The 21,492-nt window shown below is 42.0% G+C and overlaps 1 protein-coding gene across 22 annotated transcripts in view; it reads right to left on the bottom strand.

Moving 5' to 3' along the window:
- Positions 1-7,980: 7,980 nt before the first annotated feature.
- PARP6 (poly(ADP-ribose) polymerase family member 6) overlaps positions 7,981-21,492 on the bottom strand; it is a 51,714-nt gene continuing 38,202 nt past the window's right edge. For 10 of the 22 annotated variants that reach the window (XM_036456833.2, XM_036456844.2, XM_036456868.2 and 7 more), the window contains 5 exons: positions 20,871-20,940; positions 9,790-9,869; positions 9,360-9,423; positions 8,663-8,747; positions 7,981-8,337 (listed from right to left, as the gene is read on the bottom strand). In XM_036456833.2, coding sequence (XP_036312726.1) covers positions 8,235-8,337; positions 8,663-8,747; positions 9,360-9,423; positions 9,790-9,869; positions 20,871-20,940 — 402 coding nt within the window. In that variant the 3' untranslated portion in view covers positions 7,981-8,234. Of the gene's footprint in view, positions 8,338-8,662; positions 8,748-9,359; positions 9,424-9,789; positions 9,870-20,870; positions 20,941-21,492 lie in introns of those variants that run through there. The other 12 variants (XR_004991226.2, XR_004991228.2, XR_006742667.1 and 9 more) reach the window with 5 other exon arrangements.

Below are 21,492 nucleotides of genomic sequence, written 5' to 3'. Positions count from 1 at the left end.
TTCTAGTCTCCACCTCCCTACACTGGCTACCAGCTAACCTGACCCACTTAGCCCAAAAATGACAGCTAGGATTAAGGAGATCTTATCCCTCTACTACCGTGTTTCCCCGAAAATAAGACAGCGTCTTATATTAATTTTTTCTCCCAAAGTTGCGATAGGTCTTATTTTCAGGGGATGTCTTATCTTTCCATGTGCTAGGTCTTATTTTCGGAGGATGTCTTATTTTCGGGGAAACATGGTAGATAAAATAATTTTGGTAGACAATGCTTTAATTTAGGGTGGTATATTTGGCCTCATTGCAGGGGGTCCTAAAATATATATGGAAAGTCCTATACTCCAGAGAGAATGATGCCCTTTCAAGTGAATTAAGCCTGGCAGGGTGGCTCAGTGGTTGAACGTCGACCTATAAACCAGGAGGTCACGGTTCGATCCCCAGTCTGGGAACATGCCCAGGTTGTGGGCTTGATCCCCAGTGTGGGGTGTGCCCATCGATGATTCTCTCTCATCATTGATGTTTCTGTTTCTCCTCCCTTCCTCTCTGAAATCAATAAAAATATAAACAACAAAAACATAAATGAATTAGGCCTATTTTATTCCCACCCTTTTGGGAAGAGGGCTCTGGGGGAATTCTGTAACCCATGAATTCCTTCCCATCACTCCTAAATTGGGCCCAGAGCTGACACATTTTCCAAACCTCCAGCTCAGAATTCATCCTGTGAGAGCTGGTAAGAAACCCAGTTATGACTCAGCACCAGACTCTTCCCTTCCTCTCCCCACAAGCTAGAATGAAAAGCAGAATCAAGCAGGAGGCTCCTCCCCTGTGAATGGCTACATCTTAACCACAAACTGAGTCATGGCCACACCCTACACTGGTGGAAAATCATCATGAGAGGGAAAGAGAAAGTTAAGCTCCTAGGGTTTTTGAGTTCTCAGTCAAGAAATCACAGCCATCTACTCTCCACCTAGAATTGATTGAGGAAAATAATTCTTTTCCTGGCCCTGGGCACTATCCCTAACAAAGCATATGCAGGTCTCAATGAAGTAGGGCTGCTTGAACCCAGGACTGTATGAAAGGTAGGAGGCCACTGTCAACCTTTTTGTGCAGTATTAGTAATAGCCTTGGCCTCTATGAAGGACAATGTCTTGCTCAAACCTGGGTTTCACACACCCCTCCTCCAAGGTAGCCAGGTGTGGGTTGGGGGGAAGGGACAATATTTCCCCAACTTCTCCTCCAGGCTGTGGGAGGATTCCACTCTAGAAACTCATGGCCAAATCAAGTTCCTCTGCAATAAAGGCAATCTTGTTATAGGTTTTTAATCAGATTTATCTTATACCATACAGGTTTTATTTTTTTTTTTTATTTTTTTTTTTTTAGCTATGATTATGTATGGCTTTCAAATACTAAAATGTTATCACTTAATGTTATCAGTAGCTTTCTGTGCCTTTAAGGTCTAGCATGCAAGTAGACCAATTTTATCATAGGCTAACTGTAGTAAAAAAAAAAACACCACACACACAAACAGTTAAATTCCTATGGTATCTAATCAACATCATAAAGACATGTTATTGGAGGACTTGCTGTACCTAATTTCATTACAATTTTTTGGGCCAAAAAAAAGATTATCATGCATATTTTTAAAAAAACCAGACAACCATGAGACTAGCTTAGGTATTTGCGTTTCTCAGGTAACATACCCTATCTGTTCATTACTTCTCATTTCATCATTTACTAGTGCTTGCTCTGTTAAGAAAAATAAGAAATGCTTATAGCCCAGCCAGTGTGGCTCAGTAGTTGAGCATCAAACTATGAACCAGGAAGTCAACAGTTCGATTCTGGTCAGGGCACATGCTAGAGGTTGCAGGCTCTATCCACAGTAAGGAGTGTGTGGGAGACAGCCAATTTATTATTTTCTCTCATCATTGTTGTTTCTCTCTTTCTCTTCCTTGCTTTCTGAAATCAATAAAAAAAATTTTTTTCCAAAAAGAAATGCTTACAACAGTGAAAAATATCTATTGACAATTTTTGAAAATAGAGCAAAATTGTTATGCCATTTGAATAGTCAAGCATCTAGGTATAGTTGTTGAAACACCAGTGGGAGCAGTTTGAGAACCTCAGGGAATTTAAAAGAATGGTTAACAGCTTAGATTCTGGGGTTGGGCAGATCTGATTAAAGACCCTGCATTGCCACTAACTAGCTATGAGACTTGGACACATTAAGATCATTACAGAAAACCTACCTTCCACCTCTTGTTGTTAGAATTAAATGAAAACATTTGTAAAATTTGAAAAGCTATCCTACCCAATAAAAAAGTAATAGGCAAATTAACCATCACTCCACAACACCCACAAGCCATGCCCACGAGCCATGCCCAACAGCCAATCAGAAAGAGTATGCAAATAAACCCAACCAAGATAGCTACAGCCACAGAGAGCAGGAGGGAAGCTTGGGTTTGCCAGGCAACGGAGGAAGCCAAGCTTTCCAGCTTGCCCTAGCCGACCTAGGCTTCCACTCAAGGCTACAAAGTTTCAATTATAGAAAGTAAAGAAATACAAACAGAAATGGCTGCTGGCCATGGAGTGAACAGGAGGCTTGACTCCACTCCAGTCTACAAAGTTTCAATTGTAGAAGCAACGGAGGAAGCTAAGCTTTCCAGCTTGCCCTAGCCAACCTAGGCTTCCACTCAAGGCTACAAAGTTTCAATTATAGAAAGTAAAGAAATACAAACAGAAATGGCTGCTGGCCATGGAGTGAACAGGAGGCTTGACTCCACTCCAGTCTACAAAGTTTCAATTGTAGAAGGTAAATAAATTCCAGAAACCCGGGACTCCGCTTGGGTCACCAGGGGGCATGGCCGGCCTGCAAACCTCCACATGCCCCTCCCTCAGGCTGCCCCACACCCCAAGGGAATCCCCACCCTGATCTGGGACACCCTTCAGGGCAAACCAACTGGCCCCCGCCTGTGCACCAGGCCTCTATCCTATCTAATAAAAGAGTAATATACAGATTGACCATCACTCCAACACACAATAGTTGCCCCCATGTGGTCAAAGATCCTGCCCCCATGTGGACACAAGATGGCCACTACAAGATGGCCAGCAGGAGAGGGCAGTTGGGAGGCACCAGGCCTGCAAGGGAGGGCAGTTGGAAATGATCAACCCTGCAGGGGAGGGCAATTAGGGGTGACCAGGCCAGCAGAGGAGAGAAGTTGGGGGCAAACAGGCTGGCAGGGGAGCAGTTAGACATCAATCAGGCTGGCATGGGAGTGGTTAGGGGGTGATCAGGCTGGCAGGCAGAAGTGTTTAGGGGCAATCAGGAAGGCAGGCAGGCAAGCAGTTGTGAGCCAGCAGTCCTGGATTGTAAGAGGGATGTCCAACTGCTCATTTTGGCCTGATCCCGGGAAGTCAGACATCTCTCCAGGGGTCCCAGATTAGAGAGGGTGCAGGCTGGGCTGAAGGACATCCCCCCACCCTGGCCCCCTGCACGAATTTTGTGCACTGGGCCTCTAGTCTAGTATAAAACCAGAACAGCAATTTTGGAATCAGGTTGCTTATCCGTGAATAGCTGTGCAACATGGGCAAATCACTACCTCTGTGCCTCTATTTTCTCATCTACAAAATTGGGATAATGGCACCTATTTTATAGGCTTCTTGAGAGAATTATATTTGTCAGTACATGTAAAGAGCTTATAATGCCAAACACAGTGTTAGAAAATTATTAAAGTGTTTAGGATAATGCCTAGCACCTACCTAGGTAAAACTAAGATGTTAGCTATCTCTGATACTGTACAGATAAGCTTCAATGGTCATCCCAAGAGGCAGAAATGTCAATTAGGGTGGGCTCCCTGATGGGGTCATTTACTTAGTGAAGACAATTTCTGCTAAACCTGAAACTAGAAAGGGGAGAGAGCCTTAGAAGACTTGTAGAGCCAGAATGTAGTAGTCTTGATCAAGAACAAGTAAAGAAATAGCTCCTAGGGGAAGAGGGAGGTTTGGAGCTTAAAAATGGTACTTCCAAGTGAAGGTAAGTCTGGAACTACAAAGCAGGTAAGGAACCCAGGCAAAGAAGGGTATCTCCAAAGTAGGGTGAAGGTAATGCAAGAAAATAGCTGATCTATTGTAAATTAGATTCTGGGGTTGGGCAGATCTTGGCTTTGTAAATCAAAAAGCTATAACAACAACAACAACAAAAGCCTATACAGGTAGACCTCATTTTAAAAAATTATTAATAATTGAATTTATTGGGAGGCAGACCTAGTTTTATTGCACTTCACAGATGTTACCTTTTTATTACAAATTGAAGGCAATATCCTCTATCAGCAAAAAGATTATACCTTACTTTATTGCAATAGCTGCTTTGCTGCAGTGGCCTGGCATGGAACCCACAGTGCCTCCAAGATATGCTTGTACTTGAAAATGCTTGTTTAAATGCTTTTTAAAAAAATTATGTGCTTATATTCCTGTTTTTCTTCATTAATATTTCAAACTATTTATCAATGTCCAACCTGTCTCTTACAATTAAGTGTTGTAGGTACATGGAGCACAAAGGCTAGTAGAGGTTATCAGTGGGAATTTCAACAAGGAGTTGAATTTCACTGAAAAATTAGATCTAGAAACAGCAGTTTGGGAGAAACCAAGATGGCAACATAAGTAAACACCTAAACTGCTGCCTTGCACAACAGTTTCAAAACTACAACTAAAAGACAAAACATCTATCACCCAGAACTACGGGAAATCTGGCTGAGAGGAAGTTCTATAACTTGAAGGAAAGAGAAAAGAGCATTGAAATGTGCACAAGTGCTGAAAAGCTGAAGTTCAGAGCACATGAATCGGGCTGGCTGCATGACTTTTTTCAACCCGAAGGGAGACAAGCTCCCAATTACTCTGAAATCCAGTTTCTGGGGAGATGCTGGAGACCCAAACTCCTATGGGGAGAAACTGGACTCTCTGCCATAGGGTTGGAAAGTGAGGGTGACTTTCTTACAGTGGTGCACCCAGCAATCATTGTTTATTGCGCTTGGGCGCGGAACGAGGGGACTTAGAAACGCAGAGATGCAGAGGCACAGAGACGGCTGACTGGCAACCATTGCTGATTGCCATGCCCTAGCCTAGTGACTCCCTGAGACCCTGCCCTGCACAATCTACAAACCCACCCGAGCTCTACACAGTGGCTTTTGCATATAAATGGCCTGCTCTATTGCAGCTTAACCTAACAAACTGCAGCTCTGGTCAGACAGCTCCAAAACCTCCAAATCCTAAGCAAAGAGGAGAAAACTGTAGTTCTCTCTGTAACACCTGTTGGGCGGCCTTAGATAGTAGCTGACCTGCACCCCATTGGAGATCCAGAAGCTAGTGTATCTAGTGGTCAATGTGAGATGTCACCAGATTTCAACTACTCACATCTATAAGTGACACATTCAAGAGGTAGACTTAATGAGCACCAAAGCCCCACTGAAGCAAGTCCTGCCCCATAAGCATGTCTCCAGCACAGTTGTTCTTCCATTATAGACACACCTGGTCCTCACAGCCAATTGGTCAATTCCTCCCAGTGACACCGACAACAATCAAGGCTGTTAGCTACAACAAGGCTGTACACACAGTCCCCAAAAGGGTGCACCACGAGTGTCCACCTCAGGTAACTGAGAGGTCAACCCACTGGGCCATACAGGGCACCTAGCACACAAAGCCACCCTACCAACTCAGGGAAGCAGAGAAAATGCGGAGATAAAGAAACAGAACACAAACAAAAGAAATGGAGGAAAACAAATGACTGGATATAGAATTAAAAATCATGGTTGTAAGGTTTTTCAAGAATTTCTGAGAGCCCTAACCAGTTTGGCTCAATGGATAGGGCATTGGCTGCGGACTCAAGGGTCACAGGTTCAATTCTGGTCAAGGGCATGTACCTTGGTTGCAGGCACATCCCCAGTGGGGAGTGTGCAGGATGAATGTTTCTCTCTCATCAATGTTTTTAACTCTCTATCCTTTCCCCTTCCTCTCTGTAAAAAATCAATAAAATATATATTTTTTTAAAAAGAGTTTCCTCGAAAAGGCCAACAAATTTAACGAGACTCTCGAGGATATGAAAAAGGACCAACTAGAAATTAAACATACACTGACTGAAATAAAAAAAATATTATACAGAGACCCAACAGCAGACTAGAGGAATGAAAGAATCAAGTCAAAGATTTGAAATACAAAGAAGCAAAAAACACTCAACTGGGAAAGCAAAAAGAAAAAAAAGAATCCAAAAATTTGAAGATAGCCTGAACCAGTTTGACTCAGTAGCTAGAGTGTTGGCCTTTGGACTGAAAGGACCAAGGTTTGATTCCAGTGAAGGGTATGTAGCTTGGTTGCGGGCACATCCCCAGTAGGAGGTGTGCAGGGGGCAGCTGATTGATGTTTTTCTCTCATCAATGTTTCTAACTCTATCCTTCTCCCTTCCTCTCTGTAAAAAAAATAATAAAATATATTTAAAAACAAACAAACAAACAAAAACACAAACATTTGAAGATAGTGTAAGAAGCCTCTGGGACAACTTCAAGCATACCAACATCAGAATTATGGGGGTGCTAGAAGAAAAAAGAGAGCAAGATACTGAAAAACTATTTGAAGAAATAGTGACCGAAAACTTCCCCCACCTGGTGAAAAAAGTAGACTTACAAGTCCAGGAAGTGCACAGAACCCCAAACAAAAGGAACCCAAAGAGGACTATACCAAGATACATCATAATTAAAATGCCAAGAGCAAAAGACAGAGAATATTAAAAGCAGCAAGAGAAAAACAGTTAGTTACCTATAAGGGAGCACCCATACAACTGTCAATTGATTTCTCAGCAAAACTATGCAGGTCAGAAGGGAGTGGCAAGAAATATTCAAAGTGATGAATAGCAAGAACCTACAACCAAGATTACTCTACCCAGCAAAGTTATCATTCAGAATTGAAGGTGAGGTAAAGAGCTTCACAGATAAGAAAAAGCTAAATGAGTTCATCACCACCAAACCAATATTATATGAAATGCTGAAAGGTATTCTTTAAGAAGTGGAAGAAGAAGAAAAAGGTAAAGATAAAAATTATGAACAACAAATACATATCTATCAACAAGTAAATCTAAAGATAAAGTGAATTAAAATTCTGATGAATAGAATAAACTGGTGAATATAATAGAATCAGGGGCATAGAATAGGAGTGGATTGATCATCTCAGGAGGAAAGGGGTAAGGAAGGTACAGGAAGAGACTGGACAAAAATTGTACACCTATGGATGAGGACAGTGCGGGGAGGTAAGGGCAGAGGGTGGCATGGGAACTGGGTGGAGGGGAGCTATGGAGGGGAGGAGAGAAGGAGAAACAATTGTAATAATCTGAACAATAACGATTTATTAAATTTTAAAAAATCAGAAAATAAAAAACACAGCAGTTTCTTCTCACCTTGCTGGCTGGCCTTGGATAATCTGAATTTTATTTCATTATGGGAGGTTGCATTTCCTTAGGATCTTTTTATAGATTTCAAGTTAGAGAAAAGCCCAACTGGTGGCTCTCCCCTACTTCCCCATCCCAAAAAAGTACCTGGGAGGAGGAAAACAGCCTGAGATACAAATCAAGAGCCCAGCCTGAGATACAAATCAAGGGAAAATGGATACGGTAGGTTTTAGGCAGAAAGCAGAGGTAGGAAATCTGAGCTACTTTGGCCTTAATGGTCCTTTTAAAACAAGAGGAACAGTTGATCAGTGTTATTGTATTCTATTATCTTAGTTTGTGTAATCTGCAAACTGTTCATTTCCCTTCTTTATCTAATTAATTGATTACAATGTTGACAGATCTGTAGTATTCTACATGAGATGAACTCAGTTTTGACTCCACCTAATTTACATAATCTCAAACCTCATACTATTCCACTCTTCCCGCACCCCCTCCCCCAACCCTTGGGGGCTTGGGGCCGGTGCTGGGCCAAGGCCAGTCAGAACACAGTGATCATATCCAGTCCACAGCACCTTTCATTTTATTGTTTTATTTACAAACAGGGTGAAATCAACTGGGAATATCAGGAATAGGGGGTCAGTCTGGGCCATCCAAATGTGGAGTGGTTCCTAGGTCAATCTCCACTATGAAGGCGGCCGCTTCTATCCTTTGCCTGCTCCTTGGTTCCTCAGGGCAGTCTCACTAGCTGCTCCTGAGCCCTTCAATAAGGGCAGATGGATCCTGGGGGACCAGGGGTGGTACGAGGGCTGGGCCCCCTCAGTTTGTATAAACCTGAGTTCCGATCACACGCATGATTTCCTTCTGTATCTTGGGGTCCTGAGTATTAATGTTGGCATCGCCCACCTGACCATCCTCATATCTGCCAAAGATAGGGCAAATGTGAGCGTAAGAGAGAGAACAATACTAGAAATAATGTCATCCAGGGGAACTGTATTTGGAGGTGTACCATTCTATAAATAAAAACACTTTCTTGGTTTTTCTTAGGGTGGAAGAGATTCAACTTACCTGGTTTCCTCTAAACAGACCCTGATATATAGGCATCCCCAACCTCCAAGGGGAAAGTCCCAGTGCCAGCTGCACTCAGGTAGCCAGGGACAAGTCTAAGATAACAGTAATCACATGCCAGCACACCACCCCCACCCTCACTCCTCAGAGTAATCCCCTAGGTACCCTCCCAGACTTACACAAAGAAGAACCGTGTGCAGACATGGTCGGACACAGGGCACACCCAGATGTTCCCATGCTTCTGGAGGTCTTTAGATGTAATGACTGAGAAGAGGGGCCAGAGATATATATATATGATGCTTAGGTCAGAGTCCAGGCAGGGAAGGGAAGATATGATGCTTCGACATCATCCTTGGCTGGATCATGTGCCATTAGTTGCACCAAAAAGAAAGGTTGGGCCCACTGGTGTGACTCAGTGGTTGAGCGTTGATCTATGAACCAGTAGGTCATGGTTCGATTCCCAGTCAGGGCACATGCCCAGGTTATGGCCTCAATCCCTAGTGTGGGACATGCAGGAGGCAGCCAATCCATGATTCTCTCTCATCATTTATGTTTCTTTCTTTAAAAAAAAAATATTGATTTTTTACAGAGAGGAAGGGAGAGAGATAATTAGAAATATTGATGAGAGAGAAACATCTATCAACTGCCTACTGGGGATGTGCCTGCAACCAAGGTACATGCCCTTGACCAGAATCGAACCTGGGACCCTTGAGTCTGCAGGCCAATGCTCTATCCACTGAGCTAAACCGGTTTCGCCTCATCATTTATGTTTCTATCTCTCTCCCTCTCCCTTCCTCTCTGAAATCAATAAAAATATAAAGTGTATATATACTAGGTTGGGGACCTAGAAAAACAGGGACTGGTTGAGCTACTTACCTTCACAAAGTGCTATACAGTTTAGATTCCGACTCTGCAGGAACCTTGACTGAATGGAACGGGTCTAGAAGAGAAAGAGAACAGGACCCAGACAGACTGTTATAGAGGCTGGTTTGCTGATGATGGGTAGGATCAGGGATATCCTGGGCTTCCAGCCACTCCTTCCCCTCCGCAAAAATAACACCAGTCTGGATGAGTCCACAGCTTCCATCTTTACAATTACATGTCACTGCATTTTTTTCACAAACTCAGTCTCTGTTTTCAGTTATGACTAAAGCCACTTATGACCGGAAGCATGTTCATCTTAGAATGTACCTGATTCCTTCAAATTACCCACCACCCCATCATTGTTTTTCCATCCATCTCTGTAACCAAAACTTATCCCAGGAGAAGTGTACTGACTCACTGGAGCAGGACCAAGTATTAATACCTGGGGAATAGTATTCATCCTGTTATATCTCTGGACCAGTTCATCCTTGGAAGGCATCCTGTGCTGTCCTTTTCCCATTCCTGTCATAAAACAACAAAACCAGTTCATTCACCCATTCCTTGATCAAACATTTACTCAAGTGCCTACTGTCATGCACTGTGCTAGACACTTGGGAATACAGCAGTGAAAAAACAAACAGGACATCTTTCCTCACAAAATTTAGTCTAGTGGAGAGTACAGGCAAAGAACAGGTAATTACAAAACAATATGCTAAGTGTTGTGCTGGGGACAATAGAGAGCACTGTGTAAATCAGAGGCAGAGAAGGAACCTAGCCTAGAGGTCTGAAGAAGGCTTCCTGGTGATAGCTAGGGTGAGAACTCTAGGATGAGGAATTTATATGAAGAGGGGGCAATGTTTTAGGCAGAGGTAATAAGATATAGAAGGTCTGGAGTGAAAAAATCAGTATGCCTTAGTTTGTACTGAGTATAGCCAATGGCTGAGGAGTGGCAAGAGATGATGTCTAAAAGGTGAGCTAGGATTAGTTTAAGCAGGCCTTGTAGCCATGTAAGGCAACTAGAGTTCATCTTGAGAACATCAGGGAATCATTGAAGGGTTCTGATAGAGGAGTAACACATGAAATGAGAGGAATGAGGTGCCCAAGTCAGTGGTGACATCAGCACTTCAGATCAAATGTCAGGCTGAGTGAAATGAGTAAAGAGGAGGCAAGCAGAGCAAGTCCGATCTGCTTTAGTTTCAAAGTTACATAAAATACTGTGACCAGAGTCTTTCAAGAGAAAAGGGTGAAAGCATAGCAGTTAAGGGATAACTAATTTTCCATATAATCACAATGGCAAAAAACTTGAAGAATCATTCTTCCTTCAGAAAGTCCCCACACTTTAGGAAGTGGTGCCAATTTACTTGTTTCTACCCTATCTAAATCCATAAATCATTCACCATCCTTACCTACCAATGAGTAGTCCTGTTTATAACCATTTATAGACTCATTTTTTATTTTTCTTAGATACAAAACAGTGCTGTGTGCTCCTGCTCCCAACTCTTCTTGCCTGTGATTAGGACTTCAATCTCTATGCTCAGCTTTAGCATACGTAGCCTTATCAGACTCTCGTTTGTGTGTGTGTGTGTGTGTGTGTGTGTGTGTGTGTGTATGAGACTAAGAGGAAGATGGAGAATGATGCTATCATTACAGGCCATAAGCAGGGCCCTTATCAACCATTCCACCCTGGAACTTTCTATTATTACTAACACCACTCTGCTTCAATTTTTGGTCTTGTGATAGCCATGAAGTTGCTGTGGGAATGATAACCACTGGACTAACATTCTTTACTAATCAGGCTGTAAATTCATCATGCACTCACACTAAAGTTCTATGATAGAATTGTGGTCCGAATATTCAATTCAGGGCCAGAGAACTTCAAGACTTCAACTGCTAATTTATTCCTCCTACAGACACTCACCACCCATTTCCACCTTCTACATTAGCCTGAACTAGGTTTAGCTCTGCATCTAAACATGACTTTTTATCCTGGGTATTTCAGTACAAGATTCTGAGTGTAATTCTCATTTAGGTTATACCTCAGAGCACTGATTGGCAAACCACAGCTCGTGAGCAACATGCAGCTCTTTGGTCCCTTGAGTGTGGCTCTTCCAAAAAATACCACGTGCAGGCACGCACGTACAATGCTATTGAAACTTCATGACCCATGTGCAGTAAGTCAGTTTTCAGCTCTCCAAAAAAAAAAAAAAATGTCTATCGTTGTACTATTGATATTTAGCTCTGTTGACTAATGAGTTTGCCAACCTAAAGGATTGGAAAGAACAATCTGATTTTTATGGCTGTTCTTAGAGATAGTCCTTATAATATAAATCCTGTTCCATCCCAATTCTGTTGCACACAGTACTGTCCACACTGCACCAGTTATCTTCAGTCAGTTTCTCAAGAACAGACTTTAAGAACATAATCCCTGGATGTTTTGTGTCTGGCATATATACTTATTCCAAGTCTCTAAACAGGACTAAAGAGATGAAGTTTACCATCTCCTTCCTCACTGGTCCTAATTTTAATGTGCACATTCTGGCTAAGTCATTGGAGGCTCTGCTAGTCAAAGGGATGCTCTCTATACTGCTCCCATGAGGTACTCACTGCTGCTGGCTAAGGATCCCACCTGAGAAAGAACAAAGAAAAGCAGAGCAAAATAGGGTGGAAGGAAACATGCAGTAAGATAAAGTTAACCAAATTGTAGAGTTAACTACATGAAGTTGGACACTTACATACATTCCACCCACTGTTATATAGGCTCAAATATCTATGGCGCCCTCATGGAGTCAGTCATTCAAGCAAAGCCTACCCTGTCAGTCTAATGTAATGGTTAAAACACTGTCCCAAAGGTTAGGAGATCTGGATTCCTGTCTTAGCTCTGCTCCTCAGCTGTGTGACTCCAAAGTCACTTAATATCTCCAAGTTTCAGAATTCTTATCTAAATAACAATAGGGATTGGACAAGATTACCTACAACTACAATACTAAAATCCTACGGTATTTTGTATATATACTCAATTGACCTTCTTGAGAAGGATGGTATCATATGATGTTTTTAAGTAATCAGTAAAGTGATGAAGAAAGAGAAGTTGGTAAAGACCTGGCTCCATCTGATTACTAATAGCATTCAGGCACTTAGTGGTAAGCAAAGGCCAGCAACAGAGGGAGAGAATAGGGAGAAAATAGATAGGAAGAAAGAATCTTGTGGGCACTGAGAACCAGGAGAATTTCACTATTTTGGAAAATAATAAGAAGCTTAATTAGAGGCAAGCTCAGGCTGTGATAAAGATAAAAATAGAGGAACTTAGACAAAGAAGCAAAAAAGAATACCCCAAACCCACCCTCCTTCAGACACCATGCACACAGAATGAGATCCATGTACACATTTAACAAATACTTATTGGGCACTTATCCTGTGCAGATTAATCCTAATATTTGGATCATGACACACTGTCACATATTTAACTAGAGGCCTGGGAAGGTAGAGGTCCCTCAGCCCGGCCTGCGCCCTTTCGCAGCCTGGGCTGGCAGTTGGACATCCCCTGAGGGGTTCTTAGCACTGCTGCAGAGGCAGGAGGCCCCCGCCATTGCTGCTGTGCTCACCAGCCATGAGCTCAGCTTCTGGCTGAGTATTGCTCCCCCTGTGGGAGTGCACTGACCACCAGGGGGAAGCTCCTGCATTGAGCATCTGCCCCCTGTTGGTCAGTGTGTGTCATAGCAGTCGGTTGTTCCACTATTCGATCGATTTGCATATTAACCTTTTGTTATATAGGATAGGACAATGAATATCTTCAGATCCAACCTAAGAACTAAATCTAACAACTAAAACACTACCAATGACTTACATCTATGTGCTGCTATCCTAACTCAACTACCTGCATCCCCTTTGGAAGGTAACCACCATCTTGAAATTTCTTTAATTTTATCACACACAGAAACATACACACACACATGCCTAATGTTTAATTTTATTTGCTTTTGAACATAAAAAAAAGGTAGCATAGTCTTTTGGGCTTGCCTTTCCCCCCTCAACTTATTACTAAGATCTTTCCAGGATGTTGAATGCCACTGTTCATTCTCATTGCTGAAGAGTCAATCATGAGAATGTATTTAAATGTATGCATTCTCTTGATTTGGGTTGTTTCCAAGACTGCTGTTGCAAACAGTATTGCTTTGAACATTTTTGTACACACGTTTGGGTGCACATACATAGGAATGAAAATGCTGGGTCAATGGGATAAAATTTCTCAGTTTTAAATTATTACCAAATTTAACAACAAAGGGTCATACTAATTTATATCCCATCTAGAGGCCTGGTGCATGACATTCATGCCCTGGGGAGGGAGATCTCCTCAGATTGGCCTGCACCCTTTTGGAGTATGGGAGCCTTTAGGGGATGTCTGACTGATAGCTTAGGCCCACTCCCCGCAGGAAGCTTAAACAGCAGTTGGATATCCTTAGTGCTGCTGGAAGCAGGCCGCTATGTTCACCAGGTGCCAGCCTAGCTTGTGGCTGTGCAGCACTCCCCCTGAGAGAGCACACTGACCACCAGGGGGTAGCCCCTGCATAGAGCGTCTGCCCCTCACTGTTCCGTGCACGTCACAGCAACCTGTCTTTCCACAGTTTGGTCATTTGCATATGACCCTTTTATTATATAGGATAAGCAATAAAAGAAATCGTGATGACCTATAACTCTGGTACAATCAGAAGTATTATCACATTTCTTAATTTTTGCTAATGTATTTGGATCCTAAAATGGTAAGTCGTTTGGTCTTGATTTTATTTACTTGATTAATAGTGGCTGAGCAGCTTTTCACGATTTTTGGTAATTTCTTCAGTGATATACCTGTTCATGTCATCTTATTTTTTAAATCATTTCCATTTTCAATTACAATTGACATACATCTTTAGTTTCGGGTGTACACCCCAGTGACCAGACATTACATAACTTAACTAGTTGATCACCCAAATAAATCCTAAACCCATCTAGTACCATACCTAGTTATTAGAATATTACTGACTATACTAAAGGCCTGGTGTACAAAAACTCATGAATGGAGGGAGGGAGGTGTCCCTCACCCCAGCCTGCTTAGGAGCCCTCAGGGGATGTCCTACTGATGGCTTAGGCCCACTCCCTGTGCTGGCTTCCCTCTGCAGGAGGTGACCAGACCAATCAGGGGAAGGTGCCACCCCCATTACCCCACTGCTGCTACCACTCCCTCCTCGGCCCTGGCAGCCACTGTGGCTTTGTCAGGAAGGACATACAGTCTATCTGGTGTAATTAGCATGCTACGCTTTTATTAGTATAGACTAGATGCCCAATTTACAAAATTTGTGCATGGGGGATTGTCCCTCAGCCCAGCCTGCACCCTCTCCAATCTGGGACTCCTTGAGGGATGTCCTACTGCCCGTTTAGGCCCAATACCGGTAGAATTGGGCCTAAACGGGCAGTCGGATATCCATCTCACAATCCAGGGCTGCTGGCTCACAACTGCTTGCCTGCCTTCCTTCCTGATTTCCCCTAACAACTGCCTGCCAGCCTGATCACCCCCTAACTGCTCCCTTGCCAGCTTGTTTACCCCTACCTTTCCCTTTAGGCCTGGCCACCCCTAACTGCCCTCCCTGCAGACTTGATTGCCCCCAACTGCCCTCCCCTGCTGGCCTGATCCCTCCCAACTGTCCTCCTCTGCTGGCCATCTTGTGTCCACATGGGGTCATCCATGTTGTGTTGGAGTGACGGTCAATTTGCACATCACTCTTTTATTAGATAGGATTCCCTATGCTGTACTTTACATCCCCATGACTATTCTGTAACAAATTTGTACTTTTTTAAAAAAAATGTATTTTATTTTTTACAGAGGTTAGAAAAATCAATGAGAAACATCACTCAGCTGCCTCCTGCACACCCCCTACTGAGGATGTGCCAAAAACCAAGGTACATGCTCTTGACTAGAATTGAACCTGGGGACCTTTCAGTCCGCAGTCCGACACTCTATCCACTGAGCCAAATTGGTTTCGGCAAATTTGTACTTCTTAATCACTTCACCTTTTTTTGCCATTCTCCCAAACCCTCCTCCCATCTGGCAACTAACAAAAAAAAAATTATCAGTATCTATGAGTCTGTTCTATTGCTTGTTCATTTTGTTAGTAGTTTCAATTGTTGCTAGATATGTATTTATCCCCATTTTATTGTTCATATTTTTATCTTTTTTTTCTTCTTAAAGAAGACCCTTTAACATTTCATGTAATATTGGTTTGGTGGTGATGAACTCCTTTAGTTTTTCTTGGCTGGTAGCTCTTTATATGCCCATCAGTTATAAATGATAGCTTTATAGGATAGAGTACTGTTGGTTGTAGGTCCTTGCTTTTCATCACTTTGAATATTTCTTGCCACTCCCTTCTGGCCTGCAAAGTTTCTTTCTTTTTAAAAACTGATTTCTTTTAAAAATATATCTTTATTGACTAGAGAAAGAGAGAAACCAATGAAACATCAATTGGCTTCCTCCTGCATGCACCCTCCTGGGGATTGAGCCTGCAACCTGGGCATATGCTCTGACCAGGAATTGAACCATGACCTCCTGGTTCACAGGTCAATGATCAACCATTAAGCCATGCCAGCTGGGATGTAAAGTTTCTTTGGAGAAACCAGCTGACAGTCAGTCTTATGGGAGCTTCCCTTGTAGGTAACTGCTTTTAAGATTGTCTTTAACCTTTTGCATTTTAATTATGACGTTTTTTGGTGTGGATCTCTTTAGGTTCATTTGTTTGGAACTCTGATATCCCTGGACTTCTATGTCTGTTTCCTTCACCAACTTAAGTTTTCTGTAATTATTTCTTCAAATTTCTTGCTTTCTCTTCTCCTTCCAGCACCATGATGCAAATGTTGGTACACTTGAAATTGTCCCAGACTCCTTACACTACCCTCATTACCCTCATTTTGGGGGGGAGGGGGAGATTCTTTTTTCTTGGGTTTTTTTTTTTGCTTTCTTACATTCCAAGTCAATGATTTGATTTTTGGCTTCACCTACTCTACTGTTGATTCCCTGTAAATTATTCTTTATTTCAATTAGTTTTTTTTTTTTAATTTTTATTAATGCTGTTGAGGTTATCACTAAGTTTCCTGAGCATCCTTATAACCAGTGTTTTGAACTCTGAATCTAGTTGATTGCTTGTCTCCATTTTATTTTTTTCTGGAATTCTGTTCCATTCTTTAATGTGGGATGTTTGTCTCCTCATTTTGGTTGCCTCCTTGTACTTGTTTCTCTGTATTAGGTAGAGCTACTATGTTTCCTAGGCATGACAGCATAGCCTAATGTAATTGGTGACCTGTGGGGTCCAGCAGCACAGCATTCCTGATCATCCAAGTTTGACACTACAGCTGTACCCTCCCCCATGTGGGCTGTACACCCTTCTGTTGTAATTGAGTCTTTTTTTTAAAAAAATATATTTTATTGATTTTTTACAGAGAGGAAGGGAGAGAGATAGATAGAAACGTCGATGAGAAACATCGTCCAGCTGCCTCTTGCACACCCCCCACTGGGAATGTGCCCGCAACCAATGTACATGCCCTTGACCGGAATCGAACCTGGGACCTTTCAGTCCGCAGACCGACGCTCTACCACTGAGCCAAACCGGCTTCGGCTGTAATTGAGTCTTGATTGCTGTTGGAATGTCAATGGAAAGGGTTTACTCAGGCTGATAAGCTGACCACCAACTTCTAATCACCTTGGTAGATCAGCTGTGCTTGGGCCCACCACACAGTGCAAGACTCGCTTCAGCAGGGTTTAGTACCAGCTGATGCCACCACTTCAGTATATCACTTGTGCAAGTATTTGAGTGGTGGTGTTTCAATGTTGCCTGAAGCTATCCACTGGGTGCATTGGCTTTGAGATCTTCTAGGAGTAGCAGGTCAAGGTCAGCCAATACCTGCATTCTCTCAAGGGCCACCAGGCATAAGCTACAAAGCGACCTGCAGATGGCTGTTTCTTGCCCTGGGTTTAGAGGTGCCCAGGCAAAGCTGGCTACTGTTAGTACCAGGCATAGGGCCACTTAATGAGAAGGGTTTGCTGATACCAGAAGCTGCTTGTTTAAGAGATTTTAGGAAAATCTGAAGCACCAGTCAAGACAGGCTACTCCTATAGTAAAGCCACTGGAAACAGATTGGGTGGGCCCAAAAGTTAGGTGGAAAGGGCCTCAGGGAATCACCAGGATGGTACACAGTTTAAGGTAGGTTGGCAGAGTTTCAGATATGGCACCTGATAGCTCTGTGGGGGAAAGGCTCATCAGAGAATGGCTTCTATCAATAGCCGTCTGGGAGAGAGCTGTCCCTCTGGCTCTCACCTTGATGCCAAACAATGCAATTTCTCCTCATTTATCTCTGGTGCCTTTCAAGCTGCTCCCCTATGCTGGAGCTCAGAAAGAGTGAGTCCTAGTAATGTACAGTCCCTTTTAAGAGAAACTCCCTGGGACAGCAGTGTCAGCCTTCCTCAGCTTCAAGCCATACTAGTTTTTATAGCTAGAAGTTATTGGAACTTCTTTTGCTGGCACTGAAACCCTCAGTGGGGAGGTCTGGTGTGGGACTTGGACACCTCACTTCTCACTCTACACTGCCGAGATCTCTCCTGATGTTTATGTGCCACACATGGGTATGGGACCAGCCCTTCCATGTCTCTGCCCTACTAGTCTTAATGTGGCTTCTTCAATTTCATAGTTGTAAGACTTCCATTCAGCTTGATTACAGGTGGTTCTGAATGATGTACTTTAGTTGTAATTTTTACATGGTTGTGGAAGAAGGTGAATACATTTATCTATGAGGCTATCTTGCATTTTTTTAAAATATATTTTTATTGATTTCAGAAAGGAAGGAAGAGGGAGAGATAGAAATATCAATAATGAGAATCACTGATTGGCTGCCTCCTGCATGCCTCCTTACTAGGGATCAAGCTCACAACCTGGGCATGTGCCCTTAACCAGAATCAAACCTGGGACATTTCAGCCCAAGCTGATACTCTTTCTACTGAGCCAAACTGGCTAGGGCAGTGGTCGGTAAACTCATTAGTCAACAGAGGCAAATATCAACAGTACAACGATTAACATTTCTTTTGAGAGCCAAAAAACTGACTTTTGTGCATGGGCCATGAAGTTTCAATCTCATTGTAAAAGCACGCCTGCAAATATTTTTTGGAAGAGCCATACTCAAGGGGCCAAAGAGCCACATGTGGCTTGTGAGCCGCAGTTTGCCGACCACTGGGCTAGGGCAACCATCTTGCATCTTGACTGGTAGTTTTTTTTTTTTCTCATTTGCCTATTTTTATATTTGGTTGACTTTTTCTTATTGATCTGTAAGAATTTTTTAAAAGTCTTCACCCAAGGATATGTTTTTTTATTTTTAGAGAGGGAGGAAAAGAGAGATTGAGGGTATCAGGGATAGAGAGAAGGGGGAGAAAGAGAAACAATGGTTGTTTCCTGTACTCGCCTTGACCTTGGATTGAACCCACAACCTTTTGGTACACAGAACGATGGTCTAAAACTGAGTTACCAAGACAAGGCAATTTCTAAGAATTTTTAAAATATATCTTTATTACTAATCTTTTGTGGTTATGTGTATTACAAATGTCTTCTCCTGGTTCATAGCCTGTGTCTTCACTTTTAAAAAATATATATTTTTATTGATTTCAGGAAGGAAGAGGGAAAGAGTAATAGAAACATCAATGATGAAAATCATTGATCGGCTGCCTCCTGCATGCCCCCTATTGGGGATCAAACCTGCAACCTCGGCATGTACCCTTGACCAGAATCGAACCCAGAATCCTTCAGTCCGAAGGGCAACGCTATATCCACTGAGCCAAACCAGCTAGGGCATCTTTTCACTTTTTAAAGATGTCTTCTGATAAACAGAAGTTGTTAGCTTTAATAAAGTCAAATTTACCAATCTTTTATGACTCATGTAGGTTTTTTGAGTTTTGTGTGCCTGTGTGTGTGCGTTTGGGGGAGGAAGGACAGTGTGGTGTAAAATTTTAAATTACCATTTCAATGTCTTTTATAGTTTTAGGACTATTTAAGCTTTTTATTTCTTCTGGAATCATTTTTTAGTGATATTTTTCTAAGAATTTACACATTTTGTCAAAGTTTTCAAAGTACTAACATAAAGTTGACAAAATTGCCCCATTAGCTTCTTAAATTTTGCTACATCTGTAGTTACGTTCCCTTTTTCAGTTATCTGTGCTCTTTTTCTTCCATCTAACCAGCTGAACCTGTTTGATATATATATATATATATATAGTTCTTAAAAAGAACCAACTTTTGTTCGTTTGGTTCTATCTATTGTACCTATTTTTATTTGGTTGATTTCAGTTCTTACCTGTATTCTCCCCCCACTCCCCCACTTTTTTAGTTTATTGTGTTGTTAGAAACTTTTCTAGTTCTGCAATTATGGAGCAAGTTTCTAATATTTATGAAGTTATAATTACTGGAGGATTCAAAATGATAATCTATAAAAACACTAGCACTGTCTCCTTCATATGATACCCTGTTTCCCTGAAAATAAGACAGTGTCTTGTATTAATTTTTTCCCCCAAAGTTGCGCTAGGTCTTATTTTCAGGGGATGTCTTTTTTTAAAAAAAATTTTATTTTTTTATTAAATTATTATCTTTGTACATATTTTACCATTGCCCCCCCCTCCCATACATATCCACCCTCCCCAGAGTTTTGTGTCCATTGGTTGTACTTATATGCATGTATTCAAGTCCTTCGGTTGATCTCTTATTTCCCCCAGATCTCCCTCCCCTCCTAAGGAGATATCTTATCTTTCCATGCGCTAGGTCTTATTTTCGGAGGATGTCTTATTTTCGGGGAAACACGGTAGACATACAACTACATGGTGGCTCTCTTTTATACAGAAACTATACAGAACAAGAACAAAAGAAAACAGAAAAGGAATGAAAACATGAACCTGGAACACTGAGAGAGTTTTAAGACAGAATCATTTTCTGAGCAGGACAAAATTAGACTCATCTCCTAATCAGATTCTGGACCTCACTCATGCCTTATCTTTGGAATGAAATGCTTTCTCTTTCATTCAATGTGACTGATAGTATAATGTGTAATTATACATTGTTGAAAAGATAGTTGGCAGGGAAAACAATGTCTCCAGAAATGTAAGCCAATAAAAGGGATTCAAGCCTTCAAGTGTATTTACTGGTAAACACACATGCACATGTGCATATCCACAATTTATGATGACAGACTATTGCTAACACTAAAAATGTTGTCTACCAAAAACCTAGTTTCATTTCCCAGTTATTCCCTCACCAGTTCCCTGTACCATATCTCCATGGAAAAAAGGAAGAATCCAAATTTCTAATGAGAGAAAACTGAGAAAGACAGAGTTTGTATCCATGATTGGAAAAAGAGCTGACATAGATCAAGTATCTATGATAGAAGAGGAGGAGACAGCATAGATGGTGTATTCACAAAATGGATGTAGTATAAATCAAGTCAAGGTGGCCAGAAAGTATTTCTTACCTGAGTATCCAAAGGAAATACTGGAGATGGGGCTCAGGTAGATGCCTTTGCCATAGGCTGCTCCATGCAGCTTGCAGGGAAACACCAGGATGAGCAATATGAGCCTAGGCCCTCCCATGACTGAATATTAGGGAGCCACAAGGTGTAGCCAGCCCTCTCTTCCCTCCATTATCACTAATTCAGATGGTTCTAGGCATCTAGTCTTAAAATGCCAATTGGCTGAACACTGATTGCAAGTTAACCCTTTTGTCTATAAAATAATAAATATTGAAGACTTGGAGAGTGAGGAATAGCACAGCCGCTGAGTCAGTCCCTCAGAATTCATGTTCCAGTCCCCAGGTATTGGTACATATGCAGATCCCCTGCTCTTCCCCCCCCCCCCCCCAAAAAAAAAAAAAAAAGAACTACAGAACAGATAGCCAGGAAGAGGGCAATAACTGTTCCTTGGGGTTTCTCAGGGCAAAGAAATAAGTCTCCTATTAATACCATTATAATAACCAGGTTATTATTTAACAGAAAAGGAGTAAAGGAAAGACTAGGTAATATAGGCATGTCATGTATACAGCTTTGCTAATTTAACACTCTCCAAGCCTGTTCCCCATAGAGAGATATGGGAAGGAAG

Source organism: Pipistrellus kuhlii, unplaced genomic scaffold (genome assembly GCF_014108245.1).
Source record: "Pipistrellus kuhlii isolate mPipKuh1 unplaced genomic scaffold, mPipKuh1.p scaffold_m20_p_1, whole genome shotgun sequence".
In the NCBI taxonomy this organism is placed as follows: domain Eukaryota; kingdom Metazoa; phylum Chordata; class Mammalia; order Chiroptera; family Vespertilionidae; genus Pipistrellus; species Pipistrellus kuhlii.
Note: the sequence above shows the minus strand (reverse complement) of the source record. Positions and strands in the feature narration are given on the sequence as shown.